The 21676-nt window shown below is 36.7% G+C and overlaps 1 protein-coding gene across 2 annotated transcripts in view; it reads left to right on the forward strand.

The window, feature by feature from the left end:
* TBCD (tubulin folding cofactor D) overlaps positions 1-21676 on the forward strand; it is a 136215-nt gene that overhangs the window by 3795 nt on the left and 110744 nt on the right. Inside the window, exons 3-10 of one of the 2 annotated variants that reach the window (XM_067308544.1) lie at positions 1107-1157; positions 1354-1451; positions 2893-2994; positions 4725-4871; positions 5674-5729; positions 9591-9723; positions 18422-18467; positions 21011-21143. In XM_067308544.1, coding sequence (XP_067164645.1) covers positions 1107-1157; positions 1354-1451; positions 2893-2994; positions 4725-4871; positions 5674-5729; positions 9591-9723; positions 18422-18467; positions 21011-21143 — 766 coding nt within the window. Of the gene's footprint in view, positions 1-1106; positions 1158-1353; positions 1452-2892; positions 2995-4724; positions 4872-5673; positions 5730-9590; positions 9724-18421; positions 18468-21010; positions 21144-21676 lie in introns of those variants that run through there. The other variant, XM_013960865.2, reaches the window with a different exon arrangement.

Genomic DNA, 21676 nt, shown 5'->3' on the forward strand with positions numbered 1-21676 from the left:
CAGACCGTTTTGCCTAAGGAAAGAAAATGTATTGCTGACAGCAAGATGAAGCAAGAAATGTGAAAATTTTTGAGGAGCACAGGATTAGGGGTTAGTAATAGCTACAGTTTGTATTTTTCCAGGTGGTTAATGACAAGGCTGTTTAATCATGTCAAGAACTTTTATTCTTCGCTGAATAATTTCCTTTGTTCTATTTCAAAATAAAAAATTCTAGCACTGAAAATTGAGATGAGCACCTTCCAATGCAAAGTGATGCTGTATTTTTTTCCTATGCCCAGGAAGCTTAAAACAGAGAGAAAAAGATTTCACAACTCCTATATCTTGTTTCAGTGCAGATTCTTAAATACGTTCTAAGCACGGGAAGGAAGATATAAGATATCCTTGTGATGGAACCCTGTGTGTCCAGGGAGAATTTTCCTCTGGCTGTATTAGCCCCAGGGTTGAAAAAGTCTTCATACTACTGCACTTCTTGATGTTTAGGTATCGTTGTGTGTGTATTTTTAAAAAGAGTTAGTTACTTGACCTGGTAACAAGTAGAATAGTGTGTAGAAGTAAGTGGAATTTGGGATGTTTGGGGAGAAGATGTGAACAGCAGTGCAGGAAGGTGTAAAGCAGCATTCTGAGGCTGGTTGGGCAGGAGTGCAGTGTAAACCTGCTTTACGCGCAGCAGCTACAGTCTGTACTGGTTTAACGTTGTCCTCTGCTTGCAGAGTTCCATCAGAAATGGTGTGCTGGGAAGTTGCTCTTAGGAAAGGAGAACTACAAAGAGTTCTGCAGGGAAGGACAGCAACAAGCTGAGTGACTGCTTGTTTTATCTAGCCATGAGATTTGTCCACAGCAGTGTGAGAGACTCCTGGAAGGGAGTTTATGATTCAGTATAGGTAAATGTTTGTGCTTCAGAAGTGGACAGACTGTATGGTTACAGTACCTTCTCTGTAGTCTTCCTACTTTTTGACCTCATTTACAGGTGGTGGCAGCACTTACTTAGCTTTAGGATATTGAAATCTTACTCTAAAGCTGTCTAGAATCAGAGGTGTATCTCACAATTAATACTGTTAATGGCCTCTAATTTGAATAGCTTTTCACAAATATCTTTTCCTTTTCAGTTATAATGGACAAGTACCAGGAGCAACCTCACTTGCTGGATCAACACTTAGGTAGAAATGTCATCTTTAAATTTTTTTGTGTGTGTATGTACTTGAAAATCTATTAAGCTGGAAAATCCGTACTTGCATTGCAAATTTGCTGTAGTTGGTACTATATATATGACTATTACCTCCCTCTTTATTAAAAATATGAGAAATTCAGAGCTACTATATGTAGATTCACTTTTTTCTTCTCTCCTTTCATTAGAGTGGATGATGAATTCATTGTTGGATATAGTACGGGACAGTGAATCTCCTCCCCTGCTAGTTCACCTGGCTTTTAAATTTCTTTACATCATTACAAAGGTAAAAAAAAAGAAATTTAACATTCTCTTATTGAAAGTGTGTGAGTTTCCTATATTTTCTTTGTTGTTTAAATAATTTAAGCAACATTTTCCTTTTTTAAAATAGTAAAAAAAAATATTGCCTGAGTAGTGTGGTGAAACATTTAAAATATAGTTAAAAGTTTGTTTGTTTGTTTGTTTGTTTGTTTTTTTAAACTGTGTTCACCCATGTCTTCAGAGAATCAACACTTTTCTGGAATCATGAGAATGTCTTTCAGCCATCTGCAGTTCCATAAATCTTTTTCGGCTGTTACAGCCGTTAACTACATTGGGAAGAATTTTGGGGTAGTTAAATGTGATAAATACCTAGTCTCTTTTGAAAAAGGATGCACTGTTTCTTTTGCTTTTCCTTTTATCAGTTCTTCTTATATGATTCCATTCTGATTCTCTTTTAATGATGTAATCTTGCTATTGCTTTCTTCTGCTTTTTCTTCCAACAGCTCCTTGGATGTGTTTCAGTTTGTGTTAGAATTTTGCTTTTGCTCCTTCTATTACTTAGCTGAGCTCAGGGAAGCAGAGAAGTTTGTTGATGAGACCTGCGGAGACACTGTTGAACAGTGTTGTTGAGCAGGAGGAATATCTTGTAGAAAGGTATCCGGGTTCTTCTTCCCAGATATGTCCTCTTGTACCAACGATACCCTTTCATGGTTGGGCACCCTTGTTAAAAGGAAGGTGACTAGCGTATTGTTGAATTTTAAAATTGGTTTTAGAGCAGACTGAATTTTGAAAAGGCATTCTACAAGACCTGCTGTCCAATGCTTTCAAAGAAAATAAGCTTCTGTGATATTAAAGAAGTTTGTTTTAAACTGGCTAAAAGGCAGGAAAACAGACAGCTGTCAGTGGACTCCCACAGCTATCTTTGCTGGGAACTGTGTTATTTGATTGTATTTCTAAGTGACCTGTAAAAAGGGGAGGACAGAGTGATACAATTAGCTGATGATATTTAATAGTCCAGAGTAGTAAAGAGCAAGGTCTGAAAACAAAAAATTGCAGACACTGGGTTACTGAGTGATAAAATGACAGTCATAATATTAAAAAAAAGAAAAAAAAGAAAGTATCGTGAAAATTTAGATGGACTGTACCATTACATAGTAGTTCAGTGAAGGTTTTCAGCAGTCTGTGTGCCAAAAGTAAATGTAAATATGCATTGAGCAGGAGCTGATCATCTCTTAAGCCAGTTCTTAGGTGTTTGTTTTAGAGTTAAAGACTTATCCTTCCTTTCATTCTTAGTAAGCATGTAAAAACTCAAAAACCTTGAAGTATTTAGGAAATGAATTCATATTCTTATCGTTCTTAGTACGTGGGGATCATATACAAGAAGCTCCTCAAAGGCTCTTTTCTTTTTCTTCACTACTTGAAGATGACAGATGGCTTACTAAATTGTGAAACTGCTTCTTTTGTAGGTGAGAGGGTACAAACTTTTCCTCCCACTGTTTCCTCATGAAGTGGGTGATCTACAGCCTGTTTTGGATATGCTTGGAGACCAGAATCTGAAAGACTGCGAGGTGAGAACTCGCCATGCTTTCTGTTTAACTCTTATTTTTCCTACGGAATTCTGTAAAATTCTTCAAAAAGAAATGTTAACTGAATAGTTGGATTTCGAGGCCTTGTTGTGTTTTTCCTTTGTTGGAAGTGTTCTACAGATTTAGAAACAGAGAGGTTGAGGTGTGAGTAAAATTTTTAACCACTCCTGTGAGGGAAGAAATTAGTATAAACAACAGTAAAAGGAAAGACAGTGAAAGACAATGAACTTCTAAAAGGCGTAACTGAAAAATTATCTTCCTGCTATAGATATCGTTAATTGGTCATGTTAATTTAGCTTGAAGATGTGAATGTAAAATCACAGGAAATGAAGTAGTTTAGTTTTGAGGTCTTTATTCCTGTTTCTTAATATCAGCAGGACAAGTTTTTAAAACCATTGGGTTTTCAAATTTGGTATGAGGTCTCCTGTTTTGAGGAGTAAATGTGTGTAGGAAATGAAGAAAATTTGTTTTCTTTGTTCAGTTTCATAATTTGTTCCCTCCGCCCCCATATCTATCTTCAGATATATGAGGGGCATTTTTTTTCTTCTGTTTTGAAAGGAGGGAGGTGAAGGTTGGGGAAAATTGAATAGTTTTGACATGGATTTTTGCCTTCTGCAACATATTCTTGGGTGTGGAGAAATAACATAGAATTTCAAATTTTCTGCTGCCTGTTTGTAATTTCAAAAACCATGCAGCACCATTTCATTAGCTACCCTGATGATTTAAGTTTTATTTGGCTGAGAACGTTCTGAGCAAGAATTATGATTGGAAAAAATATTTAAGCAAAATATTTTTAGGCATGGATTGAAATATCATATTTCATACTCTTATATTAGGAAAAATAAAAATTCCCATAGGCTTATTGAGATTGATGAATTTTAAGGGAGATGATCATCTATTATGAGGAGCAAAATTAAAGTATTTAAAAATCTCAGAAATAAATTCTCTACTTTGAATCAATTTTTAATACTCTTTGTTGCTTCTGAGCACTTTGCTGTTGTTGTTGATGTAGTTGTACAGCTTTTGTTTCTTAAGGAGCAATTTCCACAAAACTAAGGTCATCTTTTTTTCTTATAACTATTCACGGAATAAATATTCTTTCTATGCACTCAAAGCATTGATTTAAGATGTATTAGCTTTTATGGTGAAATCTTACCTTAGAAGCTCTGTAAAAGTTTCTTCCTGTCTGTCTGTCTCTCTCTAAACAGTTGTTTCGGTAAGCCCATGAAAACAATAAGTGAGAAATTAGAAAGTACAACATATTTCTAAGTCTTCTTCTGTTGTCATGCTTTGCCTGGGAATATAAATGTTCTTTCTCTTCCTCTCCTTTTCCTATCTCCAGATAGGGAGTCACTTTTCCTATTAATTTAGGGTTGGTTTTTGTTTGTTTGGGATGCTGGTGCTGAGGATGCTGAGGGAAGGAGGAAACACGAGAATGGCCACATGCAGCTTTGCTTTTGGAAGGAAATAAACATCTCTAGATTACAAGTTCGGAGGGGAGGGTCCTTTAACTTTGTTACAGTTTGCATGTTTGGGATCTCTTGTACTTCCATCTGCATTGGTGTTTCAGAACATTCCGGTTTAGAGTTTTCTCTTTGTCTTCTTGGTTTAAAAGCTTCTTGGAGCTAGTGGCTAGTCTGTGCTCCAGGCCGTTTTGCTGGAATATGTTCTAGGACATGGAGTGCATATTTTATTTTACCATTCTTTTCCAGACTTGGGAGACTCGTTATATGCTTTTATTATGGCTCTCCATGATATGCTTGATTCCTTTTGATCTGGCCCGTTTTGATGGAAATATTCTTTCTGAAGAAGGGCAAGCTCGAATGCCAACAATGGATCGCATACTTAAAATAGCAAAAGTAGGTATAATACATCCTGTAATACATTCAAACCTGTGATTATTTTTTTTTTAGGCTTAATCTTTCAATATATAATGAATTGTGATCTTTTCAAATATTATTTAAGGCAAAATTTTCTGTATCTAATCTGTAAAGAACTTCTCCATAATTTTAGAATCTTTAATATGTTCTTTGATTCTTTAATGTCAGGTGAGACTGTTCCTTTTTTTCCTAAGGTAATAAACTATTTTATCTTATGACTATCTGGTATGAATGTATGCTTTTTACTATATAAGCTTCTAAAATTTGAAAATACAAGGTAGTTTTCCTGAAAGCCAAGTTTGATGATTTATAGAGGAAATTACCATTTGATCAGGATGAGTACCATATCTCTGAGAAGCTATGACTGCATGAAAATTTTTCAGTGAAGATACTAAACTTTCAGTGAGCATAAACAGAAATGGCTAACTTGTAATCCCTTTAAGATAAAAATAAACAACAACCCACAGCGCACACATACCTGAACAGCTTCTGCTTCTGACAGTAGCAGCTCTTAAGTGACATCACTGGTAGACATGTGGTAACACAAGTACAACTGTAACTTAAGGTTTCAGTAAATGTAAACATGCTTTGAAAGACACTAGAAGGAACACTGTTGTCTGGGATATGGTTTGTTAAATAGAATATTTAATTTCTTACTGTTTTAGGCTCAGTATAATGTTTGTAAGCACTTCATGTACAGAGTTGTTATGTAGTTGCATTATTAAATCTACATGTGTGAACTCTCAGTTTTTTGTTTTGTTTTGTTTTTTTTAACTTTTAGTGTTACTTGGTTGTCAGTGATAAGGCTCGAGATGCAGCTGCTGTACTGGTTTCAAAGTAAGTCTCTTTTGTGCTTCTTGGCAAGAAAGGAGAAAAGCCATCTCCCTTCTCTCCTGCCATTTTTCAGTCTGACAGTATTACTAATAATAGTGTTGGGAGGACTGAAAGTTCGGCAATTGTATATGAGATGCTAAACTTGCAGATAGCCTACTTATTATTGGAAATGTTGTGTTTTCTTCTGTTTACCAACGAAATGTGTACCTATCACAAGTGATACTTGTAGTTCTTTACTGCTGACAGAATACTGTTCAGAGAGCTTTCTCTGGTTTCTAGGGACTTAGAAAGAATCACAGAATTGATGCATGGTTGAGGTTGGAAGGGACCTCTGGAGATCATCTAGTCCAACCCTCTTGCTCAGGCAGGGTCACCTAGAACAGGCTGCCCAGGACTGTGTCCAGATGGCTTTTGAATATCTTCAAGGATGGAGATGTCACAACCTCTCTAAAATTATTCAGTTACGTGTTCAGACACCAAGCAATTTCCCTGTGACAGAGGTGCAGTTGTTCTGAGTTTTTTGCATCACTTCAGTAATTATGTTGCTAGGGTTGTTATAAATTTGAAACAATCAGCTTCTATATCTCTTCTCCAATCTTCTAACGTTTTAGTGGAGTTTGGAATTAATGTGTTTTAGAAAATATGGGATTATGTTAATCACTTTCATAGGAATATATGACATATAAAATATTACCATGACAATTTGTTAGCTTGTGCCTTTTGCATAAATGACAAAATGAATTGTAAAGCAGTGGAGGACCAGGCCTTGCATCTCATAGTGATCATGGACTATGACTTAGTACAATATATAAATGTTCTAAGGGATTTATTTTTGCATTTGTGATGCATATGAAAGTAAATGATAAAGGACCTAAAGTGTGGTAGTGTACATATCTTATTCCAGCATAATCTGTCAGAAAAGAACTTTAATAAGCTCAGTTTGTGATTTCCTTTTTTTTTTTTTTTTTAAACAAACAACCCCCCCAAATCTTTACGCTAGCATATCCCGTATCTATACTAGCATATACTGTATCTACACTAGGGGGCTCTGCCAGCATAGTTTTGCCAACGTAGCTATAGGAGCAGAGGCTCTGTAGGGTGAAAAAAAGATTAAATGCTGAGAGTGGATGTAGGTAGCTAGTCTGAATAATAAAACTGGTGTTAACGTTCTTCTTTAAGTTGAAAGAGGCACAAAATTACAGGCTTAATTGTATCAAAATTGTTGTCAGATACAACTTTTTTTAGTAGAGAAGATCCTGACTGTCTTTTTGGGAAATAACTGCCTGTGTACTTATTTTAAATTTACTTTGAACTTCTGTCACAGGACCCAAAATGCTTTAGAAATTTGTATTTATTGAGTATAATGCTAAAGCTGTGAACCTGATGACAAGACAAAAACTTGTTTTTGGAATGACAATGTCATGTGGAAAATCAATGAAAGGGTTGGGAATAGAATCCAGAGTATCAGCACTGGTTACCTGCCTTGTATTGTGTATCAGCATTGGTGACCTGCCTTATCACAGGGTGACAGAAGCATAGGATTTCAGGAGAAAGTGTTACATAGCGAGTCATTCTTGGGCAAACAGATGTGCCTGAATGTGCCCTTTTTCTTCTTTGCTTCCCCCAAATCACAAAACATACCAAACATCTTGAAGGAATTTACTGTATTTGAGTTAATTTACTGTATTTGAGTTACTGTCATCCTTATTTGAGAAGAATTTGGGGAAGTCACCAAAAAGATTCTTTCACCACTTCAGACTGGTTGAATTTGTACTTCATTTACACTCCAAGATATCTGTAAAATAGGTTACTTATGGAAGCAGGTATATAGTAATGTGATTGATTACAGCATTCAGCAAAATTTTGTGTTTATGCAATGTTCAAAACTGGATTTGAGGAGGATTTCATAAGTGCCTTGCATCCCCATGTAGGGTACTATGCAGACTTGTTATTGGCAGTTGTCTTGTGTTCCCTTCTCCACTTTATTGACTAAATTAATTTTTTATTAAAAATATATACTCATAACAAGGTGATCGGATGCATTAAGCAATATTAAGAATATCTTTTGGTACTGGCTGGATCAAGGTGTTTAAGACTGTAATAGGAGCAAAACAGCTATTTAGTTTAGATATAGTTATTTAGTTATTATGAAAACACCATTTTCAAAGTAGCCTAATGCTTAAAACACTTCCCCAGGAAATAGAAGACCCAGGCCCTAGGCCTTTGGCCTGAGTGCACCTGAATTCAGTGCTCTTGTATCCCGGAAAGATTCTCTGATGAGCAGGGTATAGAGTTGGTATAGAGATGAGATCTCTCTTCATTCATCCTCTCGAAGTGAGACTGGTAGGTAGGCAGGAATGCCAAAGTCCTAGTCCCTGTAGAGAGCAAATGCAGGATTCTAACTGTAGCCTGTTGAGTAGGAAACTCCTTAGGGAGAGAGAGAAAGAGAAGACGAAGGGAAAGTCTAGGTTCTGGTTCCTGCTCTAAGGAGTCTATGAATTTGGGGGTAAAATTCAGAAACACCAAGATCCAAGATTTTCCTTTTTCCAAGTCATTCCCATTTCATAAGGCAAAGGAGCTGCACTTGGTTCCATGAATTCTCTCTTCTGGTTGCTCAGTGACCCGGCTGCAGTAGGATTTGGTTAGGCTTGTCCCTATGTTACTTCTAGTCTGCAGGTTTTTCCCTCCTCTGGGAAATGAAGATTTAAACTCCTTCAGGCTGAGAAGGGGTCTGGGAACCAGCTCGCCTACGTTACAGGTTAATTCTGTTACTACCGGGTTATTATGCAAAAGAAGGCTTTGTACTTGCTGCTCTCTTAAAGGAAAAAACAAAGCAAAATTAAAAAAAACAAAAAACCTTAACCAGTCCCTCCTCCCTCGTTGTTCTGTTGCTGAACAGAAGTAGTCATGGGCTTTGAACAAAGTGATCGCATGTCTATTCAATGTTTCCTGCTTTCTCTGTATTTCATATTCCCTGTTAGTTAGCTCTTAGTGTAGTTCCCTGTTCAATCAGTAGGTGTATAGACTAACCAGATATAGGCTCTCTGCATATCCTACTTTTAAGTGCTATGAATTGTATTTCGTGGGCTTTGCCATATACCTTCTTGTTTCCTTTGACTGTATTGAGAACAAAGTTTTTTAATTTAGTCTGAATCCCTCTGCTGGACCACAAACCTAATTTTTAGCTGCTGCAAAGAATCAATTAGATGCCTGAAGTAGGTGTCCTAACTATGGCTTGGCTGGCACTGGTGAGGACTGAATTTATATGTTTAGGCAGATAGTGTAACCATCACGAACCTCTTTGATCCTCTGTAAAGTGGATAAAAATGCATCTCCTGACCCATCCTGTGTGATAAACAATAAGTGTTTGACCTTATCAAAAATCTGAAAAAAAAAAAAATCTGCCATGGATGATTGCTTTTTACGGCCTCGGAAACAGATCTGTCTGATACATGTGGAGTATGGATCCATTGCTGATTTGAGCGGATTTTGAGATTTGCAGAATAGCTGTTCTTGTTGAGAATTATTGTATTCATTTCAGCTTTTCACTAATTCTAATGAAAGTAATTTTATATAGGAACTTTGTAAAGTTTGTTGCTTTACAAATACAGTGAGAAATCTTTAGAATTCTAGTTAACAGGTTGGTATATTTATAAGTCAAATTTTGGGTCAGAGCCTTGCTCACGAACAGAAGGGCTAAACAGCTTATGTTTGGGATGATCCCACCCTCAGTGGTTTAGGAAAATGTCCCCTGGAGAATTGCCTTTGGGAGCTGCAACCAGTTTGGATACCAGGAAAAATTAGGTTTTCACTGAGAGTCATAAAGTTGGTAACTGCAGTGTTTTGTTTTGTTTTTTGTGACAGATTTATTGCCCGCCCTGATGTCAGGCAAAAAAGGATGGCAGATTTCCTGGACTGGACACTTTCAATGTTATCTAAATCCTCCTTTCAGACCATGGAGGGGACTGTTGTTGTGAATGGCATGCTCCAGGCCCTGGTAAATACTGTTTTTCCTTTAAAAGATAGATGACTGTATTTATGGTAATTTTTTCCATATGATATTGCTATGGTAGACCTTCAATAGCAAAAGCACCGAGAGGTTCCTTGTTATTAAAAAAGAATAAGGTAATATTAAGCTTGAATTCCCTCTAAAACACTTGTGAAGATGTAACCTCCATGTATCTGTTTTGTCTCTAAGCACACTTGTCATCAACAGATGAAAGTGAAGTTGTCAGTACAGATACCGATAAATAACTCTCAAAATATGCTTTCAATATCTAGTTATATATATAGTAGTCATTTCATAATTCATTTTCTTTCTGGCTTTGTACAAAACCTTTGAAAATTTAATTGGCACTGTACAAATAGAGGAGGCTGGGCTTTTGACTGGTCTCTAGACTTTTCAGATTGGATAGTCAAAATGCAAGTGATTCATGAAAGTTTTGGCCATTACTTTCCAACTAAAATATTTGTTCTCAGACATACTAAACTTACTAGACAGTGTCTTTGAGTAGGCTGAAAAAATTCGCTATTTCCTGTATTTTTCCTTGCTAATCTGAACAAGTGCTTTGTTCAGTGCTGTTTGCTGTGTGTAATTATAAAAGTTCATGACTCAAGAGCTGAATCCTTAGTTTGTGTTTTAAAATTATTATACTATGCATAGGAAAAAATCTTTAATACATGAACTACATGATCATATAGTAATATGATCACACTCTTACATTCTAAAAATATATTTTTATAAAACCTTAGTCTGTGTTTGTAGTTTGACGCCCTTAAAAAAAGGTTCTGTGTGTGTTTTGATATACTTGAATAACAATTCTGGCATCTGTTCTGATTTTGTTGTCCGAATATTTTTGGGCAGAGTAATGGGGGGGGGGAGGAGAGGAGTTGTTTCTTGTTGTTGTTTTTGACCAAAGTCAAGGTAGTGCAAGTGCTGTCAGACAGCATGCTGTTGTACAGCCTTACAGGTTTAAGGTTTTGCTGGCGTTTGTATGAGTTTCTGTAATTTGCATAAATTTGCAGCTCTTTTTAACTAATTGCTATGAGGACTTCTGTGCAGCATGTTACTAAACATCAAAGCAAAGTTCTGGAATAAAAGCGTGTGTGTGAGTGTGTGTGTGTGTGAGTGTATTTTTGTTTAGCAGCTCTTCCAAATCAGAAGATATGAGAAATGATCTATATTTAGAATAACTTAGAACTTGCTGTTTAAGCAAGAGGAAGCATTATTTGTATGCATTGCAGTATGTTTCAAAAGACAGAATGATGTTTCATCATTTTATTGTCAGATCTGGAAAGGAGACTGATTGTTTGCCATTCTAGGTGCATGATGAGACTTGTAGGATGTATAATACATTAGTGTTTTGTCATAATTCCTTTGACTTTGGCTTTGGCTCTATCCACCTGTTCATTAGTGCATACTAAGCGAAACAGGTGAATACTTAACAAGTAGAATCGAAACTAGAATGTGATACAATATACCTGGAAGCAGAAGCCTGCCTTCTTGCGTTTATATGATTTTTTTTCTTCCCCCCGTCAGATAGAAGTTATTATCAAACCAGTTTCAGTTGTGTCCTAGTGCTCGTACCTCCTGTTCCAGTTGGTAGGTATGAGTAGGCTGAGTTTTTAAAGCCTTTTCTTGCATTCAGTCTTGAATTTTTAATTTTAGCTAGTACAATGCAAGCACAAATTACATCATTAGGGAATAGAGGTTTCTGGAAAGATATGTGTGCAGGTATTTGTGTACATAGCCATGCTTAAGTGGAGTAGGAAATACTTATTTCAAGAGTTTAATATTAAGAATTTTATAAAATGCTTTTAACAATAGCATGTTATTAAACCAAAAATATTAGCCAACAATAAAAGCAACATTTAAAATAAGGAAACCTTTTCCCTTAAACATACAAGATTCTAACAGTCCGTAGAGAAACAAAGTAAATCATTGCTAACTGTATAAAGCAGAATACATCCTCGTGAGGGACAACTAAACCTTGCGTCAACAAGCTTTAAAGTTCTTAGCTCTAATTCCTCCAGCAGTTCTTCATTTTAAGAGTAAAACTGTAGTCCTGCCTGGGCATTTCCCTCTGAATGGGGGGGCACACACCATTTTTTAGTTCCTGGTCAGTAGAGCAGGGCAGGTTTGGGGGGATGTAATATTGTTCTGACCGGGGTGGAGGGAAAAAAGTCTTTCCCTCTCATCATCGGATCAGTTTGGGGCTGCCCCTGATAGAGTGGGTTTCAGCAGGATTATGGTATTATGGTATTTGTAGTCTGCATGTAGGAAACAGCTTGCAGTGAGGTTGGAATGGCAAAACTGTTTTAAAATGGCATGAAACTCTTGCATTTCAATGAACTGAAACTGCAAGTTAGGTACGCAGTGAGTAGTTCTACACTGCTGCACTTTGATCTGCCTCTTCGTGGCCTTAAGTCTCGGTGATTAGGTATGCTACTGTTTAATCTACCTCAGCATTATGTGTAGGACAAGTACTACTGTTTCATGAGTCTTGTTGAAACATGCAATCTACATTACACATTTTAATTCCACTGATGCTTTTTTCTTTTTTTTTCTTTACACCTGTCGTCAGTAATATATCATTTCACAACAGGTGTGCCCTAGCAGGAACCCTCGCTTGCAGTGTTTCAAATTCACTTTTTCAAACTGCTTTTTCTTTTTTTGAAACTGAAATTGTGGCGTTGAATTAGATTTACTTACGCGCTTGGATAGTTTGTTTGGAGAGCTAATTAAAAGGCTATAAATGCTGGATTACTAAGAAATTGCTAACTTTTTTATAACATTTGTTTACTGGAAGGAAACATCTAGCCTGTTTCAAGAATCTGCATTTTAAATTCTCTTGGTCTGGAGGTTTGCTTTTAAACCTGCCATTATATCAAACAGCTTTTTAGTTATTGCTGCAGGGTGTAGCACTCCCAGTTCTTGCGTGACAGAGATGTCATCATGTTGAGGTAGCCTGGGGCATTGAAACTTATTAAACCTTATTTGTTTTATAAGTGATTCAGTATAGAAGTGTGAGTAATAATTAAAAAAAATAAAACGCCCTGCACAGTGATCTGATGAAACTCGAGAGCCTTAAGAACAGGGCATTTCCCTGAGCTGTCTCTAATGCAGAGGTTATTTAGCAATAGCTGCATGCTTATGTAAATTTGGCTCCAGGGAAGAAAGAACTCTCCGACTCTGTTCTTTCAGACCCAGAGGCACAGAAATAGAACATTTCCAAAGAGAATGTTTCCCAAGTCTCTGTATTTTTGGCATTCTCAAAGAATTAGTGATACTGGGATTGTTCATTGGCATTATTTTTTAAAAAGATGCTATCGCTTAATGGTTTGGTGATAAAGGTTGTACAAAAAGCAGGGCAGATGTAAGGAGAAGAAAGAAATTTTTTCTCTTACCCCCGAAGACAGCCGGGGCACTGACTTCTTTCTGGCCACACTGTATCTTCTCTCTTCCTGAACGAGTAACCCAACTTTGCGTTTTCACATACTTACAAGTTTTTTCCCTTCTCACCAAAAAGTCCTGTGGTTATTTCAAGGTTCAGATCTTCAGTTATCATTAGCCTGTTTCTTTCTTTTGCTGGAGTGTAGCACTGTCTCAGGCTGCTAATTTTTTTTCTTTGAAGCATTTCAGATCTGTGTATTTCAGCAGTCCTCTTGTTAAGATGGGCAAGAACTATTCTGTTAGCTCTCTGTGTGTTAGTCTAAGCTTTTCGGGATTTCAATTGATAAATAACGAAGATCATACGAAAGTTTAACTTTTTCTGCCACCCATTTAACTGTGCAGTGTATTGAAGTTTGTCAGCTTAATTACCACGTTGATAGTCACGTTATCAATACCTTGACAAATATGTCCGATCTTTAGAAGGAGTACAATTTGTGTCGAATACTTAATAAGAACAAGGGGCCTTAACTCATCTCTTTCACCAGTACTTGCGCATACAGCGCATTCAATAGCCCTTGCTGCTTTCAAGCGAGTTTGTTGTCCCGCCTGCATGTCCTCCCTCACCTTGTTTACATCCCCACATCTAGCCTGGAGGCGGCAATGGTTGATAGCTTTCCCTGGGCCTGGATGTTTTTGTGACTACTAGGGGGTGCTCCAGAGTAATGAAAGGTACCGTTTTCTTCTCTTCCCATAGAGGCTGGAATTTCCTCCCCTCGCCTTGACTTGGTTGGTTACAACCAGAGGGTAGGTTCAGACTTGTGTCTCCTGCTCGGCAGGAAGATAGACTTGCTACCAAACAGTCAGGCCGCCCTTAATGGTGATTTGTATAGCTTGGGGAATATGTCCCAAAGATGATCCTGATTGATACAGCTCATAAAGGTCGGGCTTAAAGTGGGTTATGTAGACAATTGGAAGGTGTGGTGTGTTTCTTCTATGATTACTAAGAAACTAGGTTTTGTTTTCCTTGCACCATGCTATTTCTAAAGCAAAACCAGACTTGACAGTCATCATTGCTTGCACACCACTGATTTTCTCTAATTTGTAGGTGGCTTAATTATTTATAAGAGAGGGAGTTACATACTTTTCAACAGGTTGGGTAGGTTGGTGTATGCTGTATGTCCTCATTAAAGTGGAGAGACCATGGCGTAACTTGATCGCCTGGATACTCCAATAGACAGGCTCCTTACTTTCAATCTTATTAGCTGCTGACACTAAAATGTCTATACGGGTGGCAAACCAAGCTTATTAATTATTTTGTTTGTATCAGATTTTTCTGAAATGGCGTACCTCGGATGTTTTTCTTCCTTCAAGGCAGGAAGTTTAAACTGAATTATCTAATTCTGATTTGTCCTTTTTTTCCTTTTGTTTTTTGTTTTCTCTTAATTTGTAGTGATGCATACATGCACGTTGCTTTTTAGAATGACTTCTGTGTGCTGTAGGATTGCAGGTTTTTTCTGAGACAGTAACTTTACCTTACATGCATGAGTGTTAGTAGCACATGCCAGGAGAAAATACATGACTTGTTTTTAGAGGCCAACATCAGTTAAAGTGCTCCCCTGGAAAATACATTTAGTAAGCTCAAAAGCTTGAAGTTAGGGATGGTGAACATTTTTGCATGCTTCTTTGACTTGCAGTGAAGTCATGAAAGCTTGACATTTCTGCACTAAAAAAGCAGGAGTTCATGAAAGCTGGTTTTCTTGCTTTGTTGAATAACTAAAGAGTAGTTTTCAGTTTGGCTATTACCCATTTACTTTTATAAGTATTGTTTTTTGGTAATAGTGGCTATTAAACTTTTATCTGATACAAAGAAATAACTAATGTGTCACTTATTGAGATACTGATAAACTGGTAGATTATGTTTGACCTGCCATGTACTTTAGTGGTTGCGAACAGAACATTTTTTTCTTTCAGATGTTCTGCATTTTCAGCTGTGTTTATTCCAAAATCAGTAGGTAGCAGATATTTTATTGAACAAAAACATGTAAATATTAGCTCCCAATCTTTTAAGTTTAGCTATTAATTTATAACACATTTGCTACAGTGTTCTTCAGTTGATTTGTACTTCCCTTAAAAACTTGCATTGTTAGAATAAAATCCCTTAATCCATGTTCAGGAGTAAGGGACTACATCTGAATCATGTACTAAACTTGTCAAATAAGGGAGTGAATTACTGTAATTTGTAGAGCTGTAACTTTTGGATATTTGAAACATTCATATATTTTATGCTTTTTATATGGAGAAAGGTTTATATAGACAGATACAGAAAGTATATTCTTAATTAAATTTAATATTATATCTGTCTTGAGCTCTCAAGTTATATAATGTTCTTACTAGAGGTTGTCTTATGTAGACCTTCAAAGTTGTCTTCTAAAAATTGTCAGTGTTTTTGGAATCTGTTAATCTCTTCTTACTGAACAACCGAATTATATCGGTAGGTATAGGCTTACGGTTTGGAGCGATCTTTTCTAGCCCGATTTGTTTTCTGAGAAAATAAGCAACTCAGATTTTTTGTCAATGTTAATCTTAATTGTTTTACAACAGTTGCTATGATGACTTTAACATCTGAAAGTATATTATAAATACTTGTTCTATTTTGATTGAGTGGTTGTTCTTTATGGAAAATCAGATGTGAAGATAGTTTATGTAGTGAAACTCCTGTAGGGAAACAATGTATGTTCACTTTTTTTGCTCAGAAAATATGATACAGAGAAACATGTGAAAGGGAATCTGCCAGCTTCACTCTTCCAAATTGACTAGTGGGCGAGGGAGTCTGCTTTCTTATTTCTCTTTAGAAAAGCATTTTTAAAATGTCTTCTAAAAACATTAAAGACCTTTTTTTTTTTCTTTTTTTTTTTTTTTCCTGCTTGTGTGTTGGTTAATGTCTTCCCACATCTTGTTTAGGAGGTGATACCTCCTAGTTATGCTTTCCCTGAGGAGTCAGAACTAAATTCAAAGTTGGCCTTGAGGATGTGAAAACTAAAGGCAAATGGAGAAACTTGTAGGAAGGTGCCAGAACTGAGGAGCTACAAAACACAGAATAAATGCTTAGATCTTCTGAGGATTGTATTCCTTCTGTGCAGGTGTTCCCAGACAGTCTGCTGAGAAGATAAATGTGGGGGTAGACCCCCAAATGCATTACTCAAGGGGTGCTTCCAGAGCTGTATTAAAAAGCTGCTTCTCTGTCTTATGAACGCTTCCGGAATTATGCTGTGTTTTGTTTGACTATGCTTGAACATAATCCTAACAATTCTGAGGCAGACTGTGCATGCCTTCAGACTGATATTTGCTCTTACCTGCGTTGTTACACAGAGAGGAGGAGTACTTGTGAGGACAAGGTGCTGCTGAAGTGCTGTAGGATCTCTCGGCATCCGCTGCAAGCTTCCTAACCTTGTGAAGAAGCCATCTGATAGGTTTTTAAAGCAGAACGCAGCAACAAAGTGATAAAGAAATGAACTCTTGCACATTTCAGCTAGAAAAATTTAGAGGCACTCTAGATTTGTCGATTATGCCAAACATTTGCAGATTTTTAGTCTTGCTTTTCTTCGTTCTTTGGGCTATTTTAGTACAAGCAGAGTTTTCCTTTGTATTACGGGGAGTGGGGGGGAATTTGGGGATACTGATATGGTATCTTGATAAACGCTATGGTATATTTATACTAGTTGTGTTGGTAGTTATTTCTATTAGCTGTTTTTATAGGCCTGAAGTAGTTCTGTAGCATTTCTGCTTTGTAAGTGTATATTTTTAAAGTCTGCCCTACAATTGCCTAGTTGTTGATGGAAAATGTTAAAAATCTTAAGTAATTCAATATTTATTACCAAATTCCACTATACAGCTTGTAGTATAGCTAATCAGAAGTGCTAATTTAGCATCCTAAAATGCAATTTAGTAACAAAATAAAATAGGTACATAGCCTAAAGGTGTTTTTATTGCCTTTGTTGCTTTTAACCACACCTGCAGTATGGGAGGCATATGTGTAGTTGGTATTTGTGAGAAAGAACATGTTTTTGAGGTAAGTTGCAGTTCTCGTTTAAATCCTAGGCAAGCTTACAGAGGAAGATTTTCTTCTGGTGAATGACAAGTTAAAGGAAAAATAAGTAACTGAACACAGTAGTTCTGATGCATACTGAGAGAAGTGAGGCGACTTTAACTGTGTAACATGTTTTTGTCTGGTGTTAATAGTCCATTCATCTTGCTGTAGTACTGAGGCTTCCTCTTACTGGGATTTTTAACTGTAATTATAAAAATTATTACAAGCCCTGTGCAGGATTAAATGCTTGAAGTCTTCTTTAAATGCTTGAAGTCTTCTTTAAATCCCTTGGCACAGGAATTAAAATATGCCTGATGGAGGGATGTTTGTAGTGGGCTTGCAGTACTTGGGGAACTCTGTAGCTTGTGCTGAATAATGTAACTTGAAATGTCTCTAGACTTCAGTCACTGCTGTCACCGCAGGTATATGTAGCTATATTTAACACTGTTTTGCTACTCTTAGTACCCAAGTAGGCTAGTTTTGTCCACTTTAACATGGAATTCTCGAAAGCTGTTAGAAAAACAGGGTAAAATACTTGGCCATGTAGCCTTTACTAAGTCCTGTGTTGCAAGTTTGATTACTACTACTAACTAAGCTCGCTCATGTGTGTCCATCTGTCCTGCTTCTCAGCAGCGAGCGTTGATGTGTTCTGCATGCATCTGTCTAAATTATGAGGAAGGCCGACTGAGTTTCTAGAGCCATTCAGCATCGCAAGATCCCAAACAGGATATAGAGTTTCCCTAGTTCATCTGTCTTTATTCATGTTCCACAAATTCTCCTTCACTTTTTAGAGGTTCAAAGCAACAGGAACTGTTTGAGATAATAGCTGCTGTGGTTACACCTGCATTGAACTTGTGTGACCAAGCACTGAGCTGGATGGTTCAGGGAGCTGAGCTGGCTGAAAACTAATGGCTTTTTTTTTTTCTTTCTTTCTCTTGAGTGTTTGGTTTTTGGTTAACTCAGCTCCCTGAGTTGACTGCCTGCGTGACTGCATGGGGGAGAGGGAAGGGCTGGGCTAAGCAGCCTTGACTTGTATCAACTTATAAAGAAGCAGCGCTACACCCTGACACTGTCTTCCTTTTATGCTATATAAATTAGTGAATGTTACATATTGTTGCAAGAACATAAAAAGCTATTTTAGAATCATATTCTTGGTGCATATTGTGCTTTAGAATTTATACAGTCTCACGTTTCTTTTCCCTCTTTTGTTTGTAGGCACAGTTATTTAAACATGGGAAAAGAGAAGATTGTTTACCCTATGGTAAGTCTCTGATATCCTGATTTTTGTTTTTTAAAGCCATTCTAATAAAAATAGGAGGATAAAGATATACTAATAAAGAGAGATGACGTAAAGAGTGAAATTGATAGGAAAGTTATAAAGCATGCAAAATAAGGAAAAAAAAAAAAAGAAGAGATGACAAAGTTAAGGGAGCAGAAGGTGCAGCTGAGGAATATTGTATTGGAACAGCTCATCAAACTTTTAAAGATTTGGCAGGTTGGCCACTACCATAATACAATGGTTGAACACAACATAAAAACTATAAGATGTGACAAATATTATAAAGAAATTCAGGATAACATATTCTGGTGTTACACCTACTACTGCTGTTTGCAAAGTGTTTGCAAAAAATCTTCAAGTTTTAACATAAGCACAGGAGTTAGGAAATCCCAAGTTTAAAGAACCTGCTGTGTACAGGACCCAGCTGGAATGATACAGTGGTACTCTTGGAATGAGAAAAAACTTATAGTGGAAAAAGATTATGATGCATACAATTGGGATAGACTGGCACCCAAAAAGAGGACATACAGGTTTCTGAAAAGTGCGGTGGAATTATATTCATCCCATGATGACTCCTAGAATATGACTGGGAATGCAAAATACCATTTTGTTTTTTATAGCCTTTGCTAGCCATAAAGAGAGGCAGGGAAAGATGATGGTCAGTAACAGAACAATACAAAAGACGGTGCCAGTTTTTAGTCTGGTCTGGTGCCAAAACACCAGAAATGTGGTTTGTGTTATTTATAGGAATCAAGCAATGGTATAAACTCACTTTAGAATGATCATGGATTGACTTATGAAAAAAACACCTGAAGGAGGTGGTTAGGGTTTTGATTTAAGAGAAGAAACTTTGTAGATCTAGAGTTGAAAAGAGTGTAATTCCCCCAGTTACTGAGTATGACATGCTGATGCTGTCTTACAAAATGCCTGAGATTCGGGTGAAGGTGGAGATAAGATAGTGAAGACAAACAGAAAAGAGTGACGGGCTGATCACGAGCAAATAGAAGATATTGAGAAATGTCGTTGCATAGGTGTAGCAGGCAGCAGCGTGGAAGCTTAAAGAGTAGTAACAATATGGCAAATAAACAGAATTATAAACAGGCTAGATAAAATATAGCGAAACACAAAATTATATAATTTAAAAGGATGCATCTGTACAACAAAATATTGTCATAATTGATAGAAGAAGCAGAAATTTTGGCTAATGACGTTAACCCTGTTGGTAAAACTGGATGTCTTGGTCTGTGGCATCTACAAAGACTATTAAGTAGTTACAAATCTGGTAACATGAGGAAAGTCACAGGCATATTGTGAACGAGTTTATTACAGGAAAGGCAGAATCCTCACCACTTAGAAGCAAATATTAAAATGGAAACTGATGGGAAAGAGAAAATGTTAGAGACAAAAAAAATTATCAAAGATGGTTAATTATTACAAGTTTATAATAGTTCTGAGGATCAAATGGGGAAAAAATAGAAGAATGACAAAAGAAGATACCGTTTGAAAAGCCACCTTTTGCATTATAGAACTAGAGGAAAAAATAAGCACTAGTCCTGAAACCATTTGCATGGGCCTATACATGTTCTAGTGATTCAGGAGCTGGCAGGACTTGGAAGAGTTTTTATATTTAAATATTCTTAAAATTTTTCTATCTGTGAATATTGTTGTTTCTGCAGTTTCTTCCTCTTAAAGGATTAGTCTCTAGCAGGATTAGTCTCTAGCATTAACAATTGCAAAAAAAAAAATCCAAGTACTGTAAGATACTGAAATAATCATTACTGTCTTTACTTTTTTGTCTGTTTATGTTTATTTTATTCAACATGTCAGGTCTAATCATAAGTTTTTCTTTTTTTTTTTTCTTTAATTTGGGAAAATTTTAAAGTCACATGCCCTATTATTTCTCAGACTTCAAAATGACTGTTAAATCCTTCATGTCATAGTATATTTGAAAGCCCTGATAAGAGACAAGAATAAGAGGTTGTGAAACTTTTTTGCCATTATAATCCCGTATTTGCAGTGCTTATAGTGAGAATGATAGCTCTTTCAGAGCCTGAGCTGCTCGTCCATATTAACTGCTGATCAGCCTTAGGCTCATTCTTTGAAATAGTCAGTAATTGCTTCAGGCTGCAAATATAAACAGGCTATTTTATTTGTGGCAGGAATGTGTTCCTTGTGAAACTTTTAAATTCTGCAATTTTGTACTCATTAATCCAAGCCTCTCCATTAGTCCATGTTTTCTACTTTGCTGAAAAATAATTTTGTTACCTTTGATGTGTTCAAACAAAAGGTTTTCTTGCTGATTGTTTACACGTACACAGTATTTCTCACTTTAAATGTTTATGGACATTCATCCTCACAAAACTTTGTGGGCAGAGGAGTTATATTGGGGCTGTCTGACAATTATAAATGAGGGAAATGGGCACTTGCTCAGTATACAGAGAGCGGCTGCAGAGTAACTGAATTAGATTTTCTGACTCCTCGTTCTGTTAGGTTACCAGTGATAGCACATTTATTTTCTTTTACAGCTGCTACTGTACTTGAGTGTCTCGATAACTGCAAGCTGTCAGAAAGTAATCAGATGGTTCTTCGCAAGCTAGGGATGAAGCTTGTTCAACGACTTGGACTGACATTTGTGAAACCGAAGGTAGCAAAATGGAGGTTAGTTTAAAGCTGAAACAGAATTAAAAACCAGGGGGAAAAAACCCAAAAGAAAAAATAATCCAAAGCACTCAAAAAACTTAGAAAACCCTAGCTCCATCCCTTTGACTACCAGCCCCCTGGCCCCTCCTTAAAAAAAGACCCCCTCCCCCCAACATGTTATTTGAGAATAAAGACAACCTTCATTTGAATTCTTTGGAAAGAGGAGAGTTCTGCTGCTGTATTTAGTTTCCTGTATTTTCTTTTAAATTTTGGTATGGTAAACCAACGATGTGACAAGCCAAGTCTCTTGACATTTCGTGTTGCACATTGTACAAGCAGAAGCCTGTTCCTATATAATGTATAACTTTAAAGATGAGAAGATGGTGACCTTTGTTACTGAAGTTGATTTAGTTCAATTCTGTAAGAGTGAGCATAACTTTCCCATTACATTGTTCTACCCTGATTCAATAGAAAGTTCACAGGGGAAAAGTGGTTTGCAATCCCACTTTAGTTTTGCATATTAGTCAGGTTCTGGTGTCTGGTTTTACTTA

The sequence above is a fragment of the Apteryx mantelli genome, chromosome 19, assembly GCF_036417845.1.
Source record: "Apteryx mantelli isolate bAptMan1 chromosome 19, bAptMan1.hap1, whole genome shotgun sequence".
Lineage (NCBI taxonomy): Eukaryota > Metazoa > Chordata > Aves > Apterygiformes > Apterygidae > Apteryx > Apteryx mantelli.